At 43.2% G+C, this 15,534-nt stretch overlaps 1 protein-coding gene across 2 annotated transcripts in view; it reads right to left on the reverse strand.

Annotated features, from left to right (window-relative positions):
- Nucleotides 1–607: 607 nt before the first annotated feature.
- PBX3 (PBX homeobox 3) overlaps nt 608–15,534 on the reverse strand; it is a 217,829-nt gene continuing 202,902 nt past the window's right edge. The window contains exons 6-9 of one of the 2 annotated variants that reach the window (XM_039238983.1): nt 7,180–7,345; nt 5,815–5,927; nt 4,946–5,035; nt 608–2,157 (exon numbers count right to left, since the gene is read on the reverse strand). In XM_039238983.1, coding sequence (XP_039094914.1) covers nt 2,065–2,157; nt 4,946–5,035; nt 5,815–5,927; nt 7,180–7,345 — 462 coding nt within the window. In that variant the 3' untranslated portion in view covers nt 608–2,064. The remainder of the gene's footprint in view (nt 2,158–4,945; nt 5,036–5,814; nt 5,928–7,179; nt 7,346–15,534) is intronic. The other variant, XM_039238984.1, reaches the window with a different exon arrangement.

Below are 15,534 nucleotides of genomic sequence, written 5' to 3' on the forward strand. Positions count from 1 at the left end.
GACTGAGCATCCGACACTTGATTTCGACTCAGGTCACAATCCCAGGGTTGTGGGATCGAGCCCCGTGATGGGCTCCACACTTAGCGTGGAGCCTGCTTGGAGTTCTTTCTCTCTCTCCCTCTGCCCCTCTTGCCAACTCGCACTCTGTCTCTCTTAAAAAAAATAAAATTACGGAAATGGTCTTTCCATCTAACAAGGGCCAGGGGCATCATGAGGTCAGGGGAGTGTGAGCTCCAAGCGCCAAAGAGACCTGGGGGCAAAGGGCAGCCCTTGTTATCCCAAGTCTGTGACCTTGTGGCAGTGGCTTAACTTTTATGAGCTTTGCTTTCCTAATCTCTGCCCGTGGGGACAATACCTTTCGGTGCTCTTGGAACACAGGATCAAGGGGTAGGGGGGCATGTAGCGATGGTCCAGGAACTATAGCCAGGAGCCCGCACAAAGAGAGAGCAGTCCGTGGGTAGGGGCTGTTCCTGTACTCCCCGCTTCATGGTCATTTCCGAGTCCCTCTGTGTCGGCCACACATTTACCGGCCCAGCCTGCTTCGGGGCAGGCTTTCTGCTCTGCTTGCCCTGGCCGCCTCACGTGGTGGAGTAAGAAAGGGCAACACTTAACCATGAAAGCAAAAAGTTTATTCATGTTTGAAACTACATATAGCTACCACGAGGAAGACTTTTTCAATCCAGGGTGTAATCCAGTTAGAAAGGAACACGAAACATTTTTAATACATTAGAATCACCGCCACAAATTATTTTCATGACTCAATCAGTTTCAGAATCGCATACAATACAAAAAGAGAGAAAGGAGGGGGGGCCCCATTACACAGGGTGAAATATACAGTACTGAATACTGAAATCTGAATGCATCACAATTAGCCGCCGCCTTTTTTTTTTCTTTTTTCTTTTGCATGGAGTAGTAACAAGATGAAGGACATTCAAAATGCTTTCTCGGTATTTACAACGGTTTTGCTGATCCTGTGTTAATTGAAGACCCGATGTTTCCACTCTTGATTTTTTTTTTTAAAAGTTGCAAATGCAACCCTGATTTTTCTTTTAAAAGATTACAATGTACATTACATTTTGTGAAGGGAAACAAAGAGTTAATTACAAGATGCCAAAAGGTAAGAAAGAGACAAACTACAGCGTGAGTATTGTTCAGAGGTAGTAAGTGAGCACTCTAAGCTACAGAACGTGTGGAAATTCTATTGGTTTGTATGAGTTCGCATGAGGTAATAAAGCTGTGTTTTGATTGGTGAGATGTATAAATACTCTTTTGCTACACTATATACAACACTCCGGAGAGCAGGGCCTTCGTGGATGCCCAGAGGACGTAGCAAACCTTGACAAGCCTGTGCAGCACCCAGCACACACCGCACAGCCCCAGACGGACCTCGCGTTCACCTCTATCAGCAGCAAGGGTCTTCATCTCTCAGAACAATCTGGATCCATAATTTAATTACCGAGCAGACTCCGGGCACTGGTGCTTCCAGAGAGAGAAAAGATGCTACCAGTCTCTGATCTAATTATAACGTAAGAGATCGAAATACAAACGTGACAAGGAAGATTCTTAAACAAACCATCGTTAACAGAGATAGCCAAACAGCTCCTTTATTCCAACCCCATTAGTGATATGAAAGAAAGACAATCAAAGTCCGCGATGGAAAAATGCGAGAAATTCAATTTTGGTGAGGTGAATCTTTGCATCTGCTCTAACGATTGAGGTTTAGCATATATTGTACTTTTTACCCTTAAGGCCAAGTAATTGGCAACTGTGAAACCATTAATGTAAAATATTGATAATAAATTATGATAAAATAGCTACAGGACTGTCAACAATGTTAAATCTTGGCCTAATTGGATAAAGTGCTTTTTTAACATTGTGTGTTTTTAAGTATAAATACAAATGATTATGATTCCTTTAAAAAACTGATTTACCAAGTTCTCTAATAAGACAAGGTTTTACAGTAAAGCTGTAGATGGTGGGCTACAAAAACGCTTTCCTTTTCCTCCTATTGCTCTGAATGCACTTAGCAAGGCATGTCAGCTCAGGGAAAAGTGTTGCCAGAGATTAGTTAGAGGTATCAGAGTGCACACTTCCCGGGCCTTCTGTAGGGGAAGTCACAGAAGATGGAGTTGTTGCGTCCTGCCAGCCTCCATTAGCCTGAAAGGAGAAACACAGTTCAGCGGGTGCACGTCTCCATATTAATTCCACTCCCCAATTTAAAATACCCAGATGACAACATGAGAGCAAAGATACATTAGCAAAATGTATTTTCTAAACCCACTTTGGCAGGAGTTTGAAGCATGTGTTAAAGTGGGATTAAATGCATGTAAAACAAATCCATCCCACCAAGTAAAGACTTGGCCATAAATCAGCGCGCTGAAGGAGGGCCTCGGCTAAGTCTCAGGCTGGCACGCGGCTCGGCCTTTGATTTGCTGTAAAAAGAAAGTGACTCGGAAAGAAATCTTTTAAGAAGGGAGCGGGGGAGAGGCTGAGTGCAGCGCCTCAGCAAGACCTCGGGCTCCACGAGGTGTAAACTTCAGCCCAGCCTGATCCTCGTCGCCATAGACAAGAAGTGGCCCGCCCTTGTTCCGTACCCGCTTGACAGCCAGCTACTGTAACCCTTGGAAAATGAAGGCCAGAATTTCCTTCCAAACAGGATCTTCCAGAATGAAAATGCATGCACTGTGGAGAAGCACACTATTCAAATCTGTATTCCAATTATCTCTAACTGGGCCTCCTATTTGGGATGTTGCTACTGCTTTTCACACGCCGCTGGCCCTTCCTGCCTCGACCTGCATCGGCAATAACAGTACTCAGAAACAAATTTGCCTCGTGTCTTGGCCTATAGAGGCAATTGCTGAAATCAATGTCTGATCAGATTTCTGCTGTGGCAGACAGCTTGTCGCTACATATTTTTATGTCAGTCAAGAAGAGGGAGGTGCTGGGCTTGCGAGCTGGGGAACATTGAGTGGAAGTGACGGGGCGGGCCTTTCCAGAGAGAAGGCGAGGGTGAGCTGGCTGACACCCAGCGCCTGCGGCTCAGCCCAGCCTCGCGCTCCGCTGCCCGCAGACCCGGACCTCCCGCGCCAGTGTCACTGCGGGCCAAGAGGTGCCCCTGCCTCCTTCTATAGCCGTCTGCAGCTTCTTCTGCCAGTCCATCTACAATGTCTTTTTTGAGGCCTGTGTCACCAGGCTCCTGAGAACTCTGTCTAGAGCCCTACCCGGCCTGGCTCCTGCTGTTAGGTGAGCTCTGTGTTGGGCATCTTCCCCTCTCCCACGGCCGTTGTTCTTAGTGAGCACCCATCTTCTGATTGACTGTACACAGTTCTTCATGTAAAGTATCTTTCCTCCCTCCGGGACCAAGAGAAAGAGAGTCGGGGGTGGGGTGGGGGTGGGGGACCAAACAACCCCACAGCCACTGAGATGCCCAGAGCCGAAGGGACAAGGGTCTTCTGGGCTTGAGGCATATCAGACTCTGGCGAGGAAGAAGACCACACCATGGAGACGTATTTTCAGAGCCTCCAGAGTCCAGGTAGGGCGGTGATGTGCTCGTGTGTGTTTGTGGGACTCTAAGAAACACTCTTCTCTATCGGAATGGTAAGCTGTTTTTACCCCTCAGGTATGAAAATCCACTTAGAAGAAGAAAAACTCGTACACAGATACAAGTCTAAAGATATTCCATCTGAAGTAAACATCATTCCTCCTTTATCCACATTTATAAACAACAAATGTACAATATTTTTACCCAGCACGGCAGCTGGAGGAGAGGTTGTCAGCAAGCATTCTTTTTTTCAAAATAAATTAATCCTTACTCTGGTGGTTTGAGATTATGCACTGTATTATACAACAGCGCCTTATCAAGCCTCATCAGTGAAGATGGAATTCATGTCTGTAAAATGCTGCGGGCAATCACGGTTTCATATTTTATCATGTTGATAAGGATATCGCACATTCTCTGAAGCATTTCAAAACACTTAAATGAAAAAGGAGAAATGCAACTAAAAGGCTTTTTATATGGTTTGTTGTGGGTTATTATGAGTTATTTATAAACCCAAAAAGAAAGATTTGACATTTCAAATGTAAAAGATTTGAGTATTTAATGGTCCTTTCTTCCCTTTACAATTGAACATCCTCAATCACTTTTTCAATCATTAATATTTACTCTCAAGGCAAGCCAAGGCCCTGAAAAGGGAGAAATTTGTCCACTTTCCTCCCGACTCTACCACCACGCTTGAGGCGGTTCATATCCTCCAGAGTCTGGGATTCCAGATTCCCTCCACCACTCCCCTCCCTGGCTCTCCCCCCAGGACCTAACCCTCCCCTCCCCGGGCTCCCTTTCAGGAGCTGAGTGCTTTGCCATTTTCCATCCATGTCAGTGTGGGGTCAAAGCAAAGTCTTGGTGAATGGGTTACAAAAGTTAAAATTCTTTTCTCCATAATTAAAAAGAATTGAAAGGCTAAAAACTGCTGAACATGTGTTGCATACACATTGACAGTGCGGCCCAGCTCGCTCTTCAGAATGGAATTCTTTGTTTCACTTGGTCTGTTGATCTGTCTGGGGCCCCTCAAGGCTGTCCCCTTCTCTTGGGATGTGTTTGGGAATGTGTCCTACTGCTTGATTCTAAGACAGATAAATGACCTGTTTCTTACCATCTCCCTGTGACACAGCACAGCCAGTAGGAGATGGCATCTTAATGGGCTGATGCTCGAGTCCCTATTGATGACAGAATGCTGGCCACTCCTGAGCATCTGTGAGGACTTCTAGGGGCATCTGGGTAACATCAAGTGTTTAGGTTCATAAAATGAAAGTATGGCAAAAATGCTGCCTTCCCCACCTGTCAACAAGGTGAGAAGCCAAGTCAAATGGCCATTAATTTATTTATCAGTCACTGTTTACCTGACGCTGTTCCTACAGCTCTTCGAATCTGGTTCCCCAGAATACTCACATTTAAATTATGTGGACTGTACAGTGAGTTTCCCCCAAGGCCATCACTGTAGCCTCCCGTCTGATTGATAACATGACGGAGGGTATCCACCTAGAAGTGAGACGAAACAAAATTCATCATCCCAAATCTATTAAAACATAATCATTTACAAAAGGAAACAATTTGAATTATGTGTGCCATGAGGGTTTAGCATCTTCAATGAAAGACAAATTTATCAATCAAATGTGACTGGCAGAATTTCAACAATTCTTTGCATATTTAAACTCACACATCTTTGTTTTTCATGCCAGCCAAACAATAACATCTTCATTGCAGTGCACACTTCCCATTACATCAATGAAATGCGTGTGGCTGTGGGTGAACATGACTTATACATATGTATATGGGATCTCTCCCTCCCACACGCATGTGCGCACACACTTACATGCATAAGTGCAAGTGGCTGTTCTCAGTTAAGAAGATGAGAAAAGAGTTGTACCTGGAATATAGTTTAAGCACTCAGATTTTTTTTTATTCCGACTTTTAAAAATCCGGAAAGGAAACAGGTGTACATGTTTTTAAAGCATACACATACTGGCACACACAATTTTTGTTTTGTGTTGTTACGAAAGTAAGATGCACCCAACCCTGTCCATGAGCTCAAGCCAGAGCCGAATGCATTCACAAAGTTCATCAGGTTTGAATCTTCAAAAGTCACTGTTCACTTGACTTCTTATTAAATTAAATGGTGGGGCAGATGGGTCACGTTTGGAAGCACCCAGCACAGGGTCTGCACAGAGGTGCAGACCACTTCCATGGGGTAAGAGTATGGAGTTTTGAGCCCAAACCCTACCCTGCTAGAAAGGCCCCATTTGGGGCATTTCTCCTACCTGTGATTGCACATTGGCTCCGACTTGGGACCCTTGGTAAGAATCCCCATTCAGACTCTGCATGTTCATGAACATGTCCCCAGAATTTGGGAGGTTAAAAGAACCAGAAGAACCTGGAAAGGAAAGAGTTAAGTAGCTGAATAACAGAGAGCTACACACATAATCCTCAAAGACCTAGAGGCAGGGAAAGGAGAAAAGGTGCAGAAGGGAAAGGTCGTGTACAACATAAAGCATTTCCAGATCTAAGAAGATGGAGAATAACTCCAAAGAGTTAGGTCCCGGGATTCATTTTGCAGCCAGGAAAGCCCTACCAATGGGGAAGCCCAAATAAGAAACAAAGAGGAAATCAAAGTAAACAGAAAAACACCCAGCAGCTGGCCTGGAACCACCCCCTTTTTTTCATTTATCTCTGGGACTTGGTCATTAAATGAGCCCTTCGTCATCATTAACTGTCATGGCAGACAATTATTCAGAGAAGAAACGTTTTTCTGAAGCTCTTTCTTAGCCATGTCTTCTACCTAACTTTCATCGGTTTATGTTTCATTAAAAAGAATTGGGGGTGGGAGGGTTGGGGCAGGAAAGGGGAGGGGAAGGAGGGCAGGAGATAGACAACAAAACAAACAAAAACCCTTTCCTTTCTGAACTTTTAAACACATTATTAAAAAGATCTGCTTAGAAAAGTCCTTGAACTGCATCTCGGGTCCATCTACTGAACTCGCTACACACCTTTCACTGCTACTCAAGTGCCTTATAATTTTTAGATGTTTCTAACTCCATCGCAAATGTCACATAAAATGTAGCCAGGATGCACCATGACACTGCAGGTATCACATCCACGTATCAAGTGCTATACTCCTCACAGCTAACCACCTACCAAGTCAGCACAGGTGTTAAAGAAATGCTAAGAAGGAAAGCACACTGGAGCCTGCAGCTAGAGTAAGTAGGCATCCCTGCTGTACTCCAACATTCTAGCTTCATTACACACGGCAACAGGTAAACTTCCCCCTCCGGCTATTCCATTCATTCTCTGACAGATCAATGTGGACCTTAAAATGATCCATGGGACAATATAGTTAAAATAATTATTAGCGATAGTGCTTTGCCTAATTGCTGAATTCAAAACCACTAGAAAGTGTAAAAGTTCCAGAATCTACCAGTAGCGAGTGGCACTCATTAGGAACAGTGGGTTTACAGGCTCTGGCCATCCACTCATTCACCCATCCCGGGGATAAGCCCTCATTTCAATATAAATCTTCCATTATAAATCCACTGTGTCCTCAGTCTGGCTCTTGTTTCCTGGTGTGGGGGACAGGGTTTTGTGGCATAAGTCCTGAGCCAAGTAGGGAGCGCGCACCCAATACGCACCAGAATTTGGCGTGGTGGGTGAGTTGGTCTGGTTGTTCTGCACGGCTGCAGCTACTGCGTGCGCGGCCGTCACAGCTGTCTTCGCGGCATAGAGGTTGGCTTCTTCCTGAAACTTGCCGATATTCTTCTTGTACCTGATTCGTTTGTTGCCAAACCAGTTGGATACCTACAAATTGCAGGGACATGAGTGAAGGGTAAGAAAGGTCAAAAGGGGGAAGAAAGAGTCAAATTTCCAGTAATAACTGTCGGAATACCATGGGGATGCCTTGGGAGATGCTCAGTTCCTAGCTTATAATCAATCCCATCCTGTGGCTAATGCATCAAGGTTGTAGGGGGCTTGGTTTCTCTTTTCACAAACTCTCGGAATGATACCAACTCCTTGGTATCATAGAAAGGATTCAGTGGGTATATACCAGTTAGTACATGAATGATCAGTACCCCGAAAGTAGCCGAGAAAACTAAAGGAAACATTTGTTAAGCGAGGTAAATAATAAATACTTGTGAAGGAATGACTGATTCTTTTTGGCTCTGGAATGATTTTGGCAGCTGGACAGTAGAATCATGTTTGGTCTGCTGAAAAGAGTAACATCAATTAATAATGGATGAAAAGTCCCTTTGTCTCCAGTCTTAGAAGGCACTGTGTGTCTGCCAAGATGGCTGTTCAAGCTCTGCCAGTTAACACATGAGAAGGTCACAACTTGAAAATTCAAGTAATTCCAATAAGGTCAAATGCAAATACAGGGGAGCGGCTCTGATTTCATCAGGTGGAATATACTTCTTTCTTTTGCAAACTACTTATGATGTCAGCCCGTGCAAATGGAAGGGATTTCTAAAGAGGAACTTGGCAACAGGAAGATTTCATCACATTTCACTGACAGCCAAACTTCAGCCCAAGACTCATTGCTCATAGCTACATGACGTGTTCAGGCACCTGTAGCTGAGCTATGTAAAGAAACTAAAACCCACACAGCAGTTTATAAAAAGGTACCCACCTGCTATATAAAAGGCTCTGACCTCCCTTTTGTTAAAGTAACGGTTTAAAATTACTCTTCAATAACTTCTTAATAATCTGTCAAAGGGGCATGTTGCTGTAGTATCAGGCTGGGTGGGTCACTGTTTTATTCTGAACAGCTATTCAGGGGCCCTGAGGAAAAATAAGGAGTAGTAAGAGCCCTCCAACCCAATTTACACCAGTGGGCATGCTTACTGACCATCTCTGCCAAGTCTTTAATTGCTTTGGAAATAGAACTCTCATTCTTCAACCTGTGGCACTCATCCTTCCAGAAGAAGCCAGAGAACTCTGGCAAGGAAACCATGGGAGGAAGACAGTGTTGGCCTTACTGCTGCCCACATGCCATCTCACACTGGGGAATCACTGTGTGCACACATGTGCACACACACATAGGCAGGCATGCTTACCGAGGACCCATGTGGCAACTGGGAGTGTAGGTTCAGCAGACAGAAACAAGCCAAAACGCATTGGGAAGTAAATATGTTACACATCGGGGCTTCCTAGCTGTTTCTGTTCCACTATTATTCCTCCCCTGCCTTAAGGGCCATACGTATCCCTTCCTTCCTTCAGATTAAATAGTAGTGGTTATAATAACTGTCATTCAATGACAGTTGTGCCTATGTGCATTATGCAGAGCCCTCTGAATACACTTTCTCATTCAATCTTAACAATCTCAGGGCTGGGAGGCCGAATGAGGAGGTGACGCAGGCATAACACCTGCCCCCAAGCCAATGGCCTTTTCTTTTTCCTTGTTTGCTCTTTCAACAGAATCTGACACGCCAGGGTGTGTGTGTGTGTGTGTGTGTGTGTGTTCTCCAAAACTCAGTTCTTGGCCCTCTTCTCTCTCTCCTTGAGCAATCTTATCCATATTAATGATTTCAATCATTGTCTCTGTGATGACTCCCTCCCAGATTTCCATCTCTATCCCTAACTTCTATAAAGAATTTCAGTTCTTAATTTTTTAAGGACATTTACATATAAAATGTTTTGCCACAGCCTCCAGCTCAATAGGTCTAAAATGCAATTCATGTGTCCTCTAAACCTGCACCTCCTTCTCTGTTTTCTCTTTGTGTTCAGGGCATCTCCACCTCTAGAAATGTGGTATTTCATACCTTACAGAAGTCCCCGATTCCACCATTGGACGGTTCTAGTGGATATACAGTTCTGTATTAGGAACCAATATCTGTTCTCTCTCATTTCCAATCACTGGCCCTAGATGGTCCAGCACCTAGACGGTCACAATATTAAGGTTCTCAAACAGCCCTGAGGGATTGAACCCCACTAGGCCACTGGCTTTCTCTGCCCTTCCTTTTTTGAGCCCCTTGTGCTTGGGGTAGGAGCACACGATCATTGTAGGATGTGGGAGTGGGAGGAAGAGCTAGGTGAGTGCACAGGTGAGGAGGCAGTGGAGGCCTGAGCCAGGTAGAGTAGTAGTTATGGAGAGGGAAGCTATCATGGGGGAGGAACTGGCAGAATTTACCCACGGGTCAGCTGTAGAGGTCAAGGGGAGAGGGAGAAGCCAGAGATGATGCTAATGCGGGATGCAGGCCTCCAGGAACATGGAGACAGATGCTCTGGGAGTGATTTCTGCACCAGAAAGAAGTCAGCCTCAGGGACTATCAGGACCTAGTCCCATGATACGACTCTAAGAACAAAATTCGGACTCAAGATTGAAAAAGCAGCATAAAGGGATCTGTTCTGATTATACTGGTTAAAGTAAGTTCTCTCAGACCCTACCTCATGCTTCAGAAGCACACTCTCAGCTCAGGAGGCAGACGTACAGGGCTGGTTTGCAGAAAGCTCCTTCAACATATAAAACCACACTAGTTTGTCTGAATAAGACTGGCAGGCCTTCGAAAGAGTTAAGTATTGAATATATCTATGGTGCAAAGGGAGACAGTCCTGGTTGAGAGGGAATTTGGCATTTCTTACGTATAATTAATGAAAATTCCCCAACTCTGAATTTAGCAACAAAGGCCCATCTTAGAATTCTCTTCTTCTAAACAATTCTCTGTTGGATTCTGTACTTTGTAGTTAATATTACCTTGACAATCAGGGAAGCTATAATACATTAATGAAACCTAGCCTGGAAAATCAGATTACAGCTTTATTAACAGTTTCATAATTGAGGAATCTGGGTACCACTGAAGGTCTCATCTCTAGCTATGCAAGAATCCTGTGTTTATGCATACCCCTGGACCAATCAAACAACAGTCATCACTAATAAAGGTTTATTTAATTCTCACAGTAAAATTTTAATATCACCAGCAGCCTGGGGAAGCTTTAGCAAGCGGATTTGCTTGACATCAGATCGTTTCTATTCTGCTAGTCCCAATACTTCTTAATCTTTAATATCAAGGCAATTAAAATTAATGGCCACTCATCCGAAGCTACTGTGGGCAGTGTTTCCTTGACATCAATTGTTTGATGGGATTACCTAGAGGTTAAACTAACAAGCAAGGTTTAATTGGAAGCAATGAAAGAAGCAGTGATCATACGTTATGTTTAACCTGCATAACCACATCTAAATGAATATCTAAAAATGTTAAACTATTTCTCAAATTAAAATATGCACGTCACATTCTGATATCAGGGATTTGGGTATTGCAGCAAGCAGCTATTTAAGACCACACTGCTGCAACTAAGATCAGTTTAATTAATGCATAAATCGACACCTAAGTTCAGGAATTTCTTTCACCTTTTAAAAACCGATGGATACAATTAGTTGCAAAAGAATCCCCACCCTCACCCTGGAGGAAGCACTAAAAGCTACAGATCACGTGTGTCCCTTCTACACGGTGCTCCCAGTGGAGCCAGGCTGTACACATGGGACACTAAGTGGAGCAGGGCTTGCCCCAGCTTGGAACTGGAATGGCCTCTACGTTGGTCCCAGAATAGAAACCCAGGCAGGAAATTGGGGGAGAGAAAGGGAATGCACTGTCCCGTGCTTCTCTTTTGAGCCATGTATCAAGGATTCATGACTCTGGACTGTGCAGAGGGCGAAGGGCCAGGCAAGATTTTAAGATCAATTAAAAATGAGAATTTTAAAGAGAGAGAAGAGAGAGAATAAAAATACAAGTACTTTCCTCCTTCTATTCATGTTCATTGCTATCAGCTCCCAGACTATGAGCCTCTGGCAGTTGGGGAAATGAGTAGAGAGCATTTTGCAGGCTGCTGGTTTTCTGGGTCCCTTCTGCAAGGCCAAGACATGGCCAGAAAAGCTTCCAGTCCTGCTCATTTACTAGAGCCATGCATTTCCCGAACTCTATTCAGCGGCAGACTGTCAATTGCTTTAAAAAGTCAAATGTCGGGGCGCCTGGGCGGCTCAGTCGGTTAAGCGTCCGACTTCGGCTCAGGTCATGATCTCACAGTTTGTGGGTTCGAGCCCCGCATCAGGCTCTGTGCTGACAACTAGCTCAGAGCCTGGAGACTGTTTCGGATTCTGTATCTCCCTCTCTCTCTGACCCTCCCCTGCTCTCTCTCTCTCTCTCTCAGAAATAAATAAAACAATAAAAAAATTAAAAAGTCAAATGTTTTTATATGATGAAATCTAAAAACAGACAAACTCCTAGAATAGTTGGGTATATTAAAGATTTGGCTCATGGTAATTAGCTGAAGACTGTTACTTAGCAATTGCTATCACCCCAGTGTTACCAGTGAAGGAACAAGAGATCCAGACTATACTAGTTGCCTAAAACCGCACAGCAAAGTGTGACAGATCCAGGTCCAGATGTCAGCACCATTTTTCCCCAATTGATTTTTTTCCCCATCAATTTTTTCCTTTTTTATATCAATTGAGATATTAATGAGTATTATGGTCAATACTACACTATGTGCTATGAGGAGATAAAAGAATAAATAAACATGTACCTCTACCTGCCCAGAATTTGCAATCTGATTATAAAACAATGCGAGACACTCAAAACAATTAGCAAAAATTGCAGGACAGTGATGATCACACAGCCAGTGTAACAGTACAGATTCTAAGTGCAACAAGGCCTGGAGGAGAAGTCCTAGCAGGTCTGGGAAACCAGAGACTTCCGAGGTAAGGTGGGGCCTGAACTGGACCTCAGCTTCAGCTCAACTCAATAGCATGTTTATTGAGACTCTCTATTTAAGAGGAGCAAAACTCTCAAAGCTCTGTTGACACAAACAAGCCAAAAATGTCAGCTGCTGCTTCCCTCTTCATACTCCCTAACTTAACTCCCTTTTCTCCTTTCAACCTTTAAACTCCTCTCTTGTGGTGAGACAGGAAGGGGCAACTGTTCTAAAGGAAAGGAGATCGGAGGAGGGTTTCTGGAAGATGTGACATCCGGGCGGAGGCCTAACGAGAAAGGACCGTTCCCACTGGGGAGAATGAGGGCACGGAGAGAGCAGGGGAAGGCCTGGGGATGGGCACCAGGTAAGGCACGTGAAGAACCCGCAGCCTCCGGTGAAGGAACAGGGCAGCGGGGAGTGCTCTAGGCAAGGGAGAGCCTGAAGAGGCACCATCACACCTCCCCTCTGCAAGGCCACACTGAGTGGAGGGGAAGTGGAGGGAAGACGAAGGCTAAGCCTGAGATTTCTACGAAGTTTACTGGGGAACAGGGTCAGGTGGGGCCACCTGAGGCCAGGTGAGGCAGCTTTCCCAGCCAAGTACCTGTCCTGTGTCAGCGGACTGCACACTTTTTGCTGGAATAGCTCCTCAAGAAATTTTGAATAATCAGGTACCCGCTCACACAAATTTGTCCTTTGCACATTTTTTAAGTTGGCATCTAAAATTTTTCATTATAAGTTTATATAGTTATAAACAATGTTATTTCAGTATGTCATAAATGTTGACATTTTAAATAAAACTGTAACGCAATTCTTTAAAATGTATCCAACCGAATTTATTAAATAGCAAAGCAATTTGATACCCGCTATCCATTTTAAAAATACATAAACTTGCTTTTCTTTAACACTCAAAAATTTTGCCTCCTCTTTTGTTCTTAGAAGTGTATTTTCATTACATTTTCCTCCTGTATTATCCTAATGCAATATACTTTTATGCTCTACAAAAGAAATATATGGAAATTGAAAATTTCACAATTTTTATTTCCTGTAATTATAAGGCTCTACATGTTTAATATGTCCTTCTGGATTAAGCTATCATTACAATTAGTCTAAAATTGATCAAAGCAATACAAACTTATTTTAATAAAAGTACTTACTTTGACCATCAAAAGCAACTTTTTAAAAAATCACACATGCATTTCTTAATCAGAGGGGTGCAGGCTTATAAAGTGCTGATTGAAGGGGGTTTGGTTATCAGCCTTTCACACAACCCTTTGGTGGGCACCAGAGAGGGTCTCACACTTTGAAGCCGATGGGCCATCGTATAAGGTGGGAGTATTCCTTTCATAAAGTGAAAAAATGGCAAGTGACAAAGCAGAGGAAGGGAAAAAACCCGCACGATGCTTTCAAAGCAGTGGCTTTCTGAGGCTCATGGGTTTTAGGAAAGAGTATGTATACATACACGTGGAGAGCTGGCCAGTGAAAACCTTACAACCACGCCCTAGTAACTCTGGAAAATCTTGGGCTACTTTGTGGATCATGTATACCCTAGTTTCAGACTGTTGCCTTCAGTGAATAGGCCAACTCTGGTTACATTTAAACCTCTTTGGGCCAGTATAGTCTGGGAGTGCCCCTCATGGGGTGTGCTTAGTAAAGACCTCTGGCTATAAAAATGGGGCTCATTCAGGCAACTGTTTCTATGTGACACCATGACCTTTTGGAGCTCTACAAAGAACAAATTCGTCAGCTTCAGGAAATAAAAAATGTTTTTAAAAAATGTTTATTTATTTTAAGAGAGAGAGAGAGACGGACAGTGCATGCACATGCATTGGGCAGGGGTAGAGAGAGAGATAGAGTCCCAAGCAGGCTCTGCTCTGTCAGCGCAGAGCCTGCACAGGGCTGGATCTCACCAACCGTGAGATCATGACTCGAGCCAAAATCAAGAGTCGGATGCTTAACCAACTGAGCCACCCAGGTGCCCCGGAAATCAAAAACATTCTCATTAAATAAGTAAACCTAGGGAGATAGATACAGTTTTCTTATTATGTAGCATAATCTTTCTGGAAAGTAAGCCATCACTATGCATATACCCTTTGCATCAGCATTGCTAAGAAGTTATCTTGAGGAAATATTTAGAGATATATGTGCAAAGTGATTCACTACAGTCCTACTTATGCTAGGAAAAAAAAGTAGATTAATTTATAGCACATCTGTGTATTAGAATATGATCATTGATTAAAAATCATGTTGAGGAAGAATATTTATGGACACAGGGAAATATTTACAATATATTATAAAGAGAAGGGAAGGGCATGTTTTTTCTTTCACACAGCATGAGATTTTTGGGGGTAAAAATATTCACAGACATCCACAGGTATGTGTATGCACATGCACACATACACAGGTAAAAAGCACAAGGACCCACATACCAATCAGTATGTGATTATCTTTTAGAGTGGATTTACAAGTAATTTCTATGTGTTTTTCTGTGTGTTTTCAAATATTATCCGAATTGATTTCAGATAAGCATGTTGTTTTTTTTTTTTTTTTTTTTTTGGATTAGAACAATGTACTTTACAATGAAAGAAAGGAACCAGCCTGCTTCTTACAAATATCAGTTAAAAGTCATTTAACAATCTCGAAGAGTGTATGTACGCGGCCCTGCATTGGCCCACACAACTACAGGCGCCAGCAACAGTCCCATTCCTGTGATCTAGCGGGAGGACAAGCTTGGAGCTTGGCAGGTCCGAGGATTCTTGAAATAATTAAAATCAGACACTTTGTAAATCTCGGGCCATTAAGATTTCCAGACTGCTTCAAAAACTCCATGTTCAAGTTATAAAGCTAAACCATCTACAAAGTTTCTACAGTCACTGCAAGCCAGTTAATTAATTCACATTATTGTATCTCACACTTCACATTCCATCACTACATTTATCATTTAAATAACAATGTTAAGTAAAAGAGAAAAATTATTACCTCAAGACTGAATATGCAGGAAGCAGGAATGGAGAACTTTAGAGTTCATCTCTAGTTTTGCTTCTGTGCATAAAATATGTTAGGGAGAGGCTCGACACTTGTTTGGAAAAGTAGCAGCTGACACTAAAACATCATTACTGAAATTAGGAAACTGAAAATTTATGAAGCACAAATCTTAGAAAAATTTGCCATTGTGTTTCCCCGGTTTACTTGTGATGCATACTTTATGTTCTGTGCCTAATTAAATGCAACAGATTATGAAATGTTGAAATGCCAAGCCTTGTATAATGGAACATGTAGCATATTTAGGTGGTAAACAATTTTACCTC

The sequence above is a fragment of the Hyaena hyaena genome, unplaced genomic scaffold (genome assembly GCF_003009895.1).
Source record: "Hyaena hyaena isolate Hyena2069 unplaced genomic scaffold, ASM300989v1 scaffold_151, whole genome shotgun sequence".
In the NCBI taxonomy this organism is placed as follows: domain Eukaryota; kingdom Metazoa; phylum Chordata; class Mammalia; order Carnivora; family Hyaenidae; genus Hyaena; species Hyaena hyaena.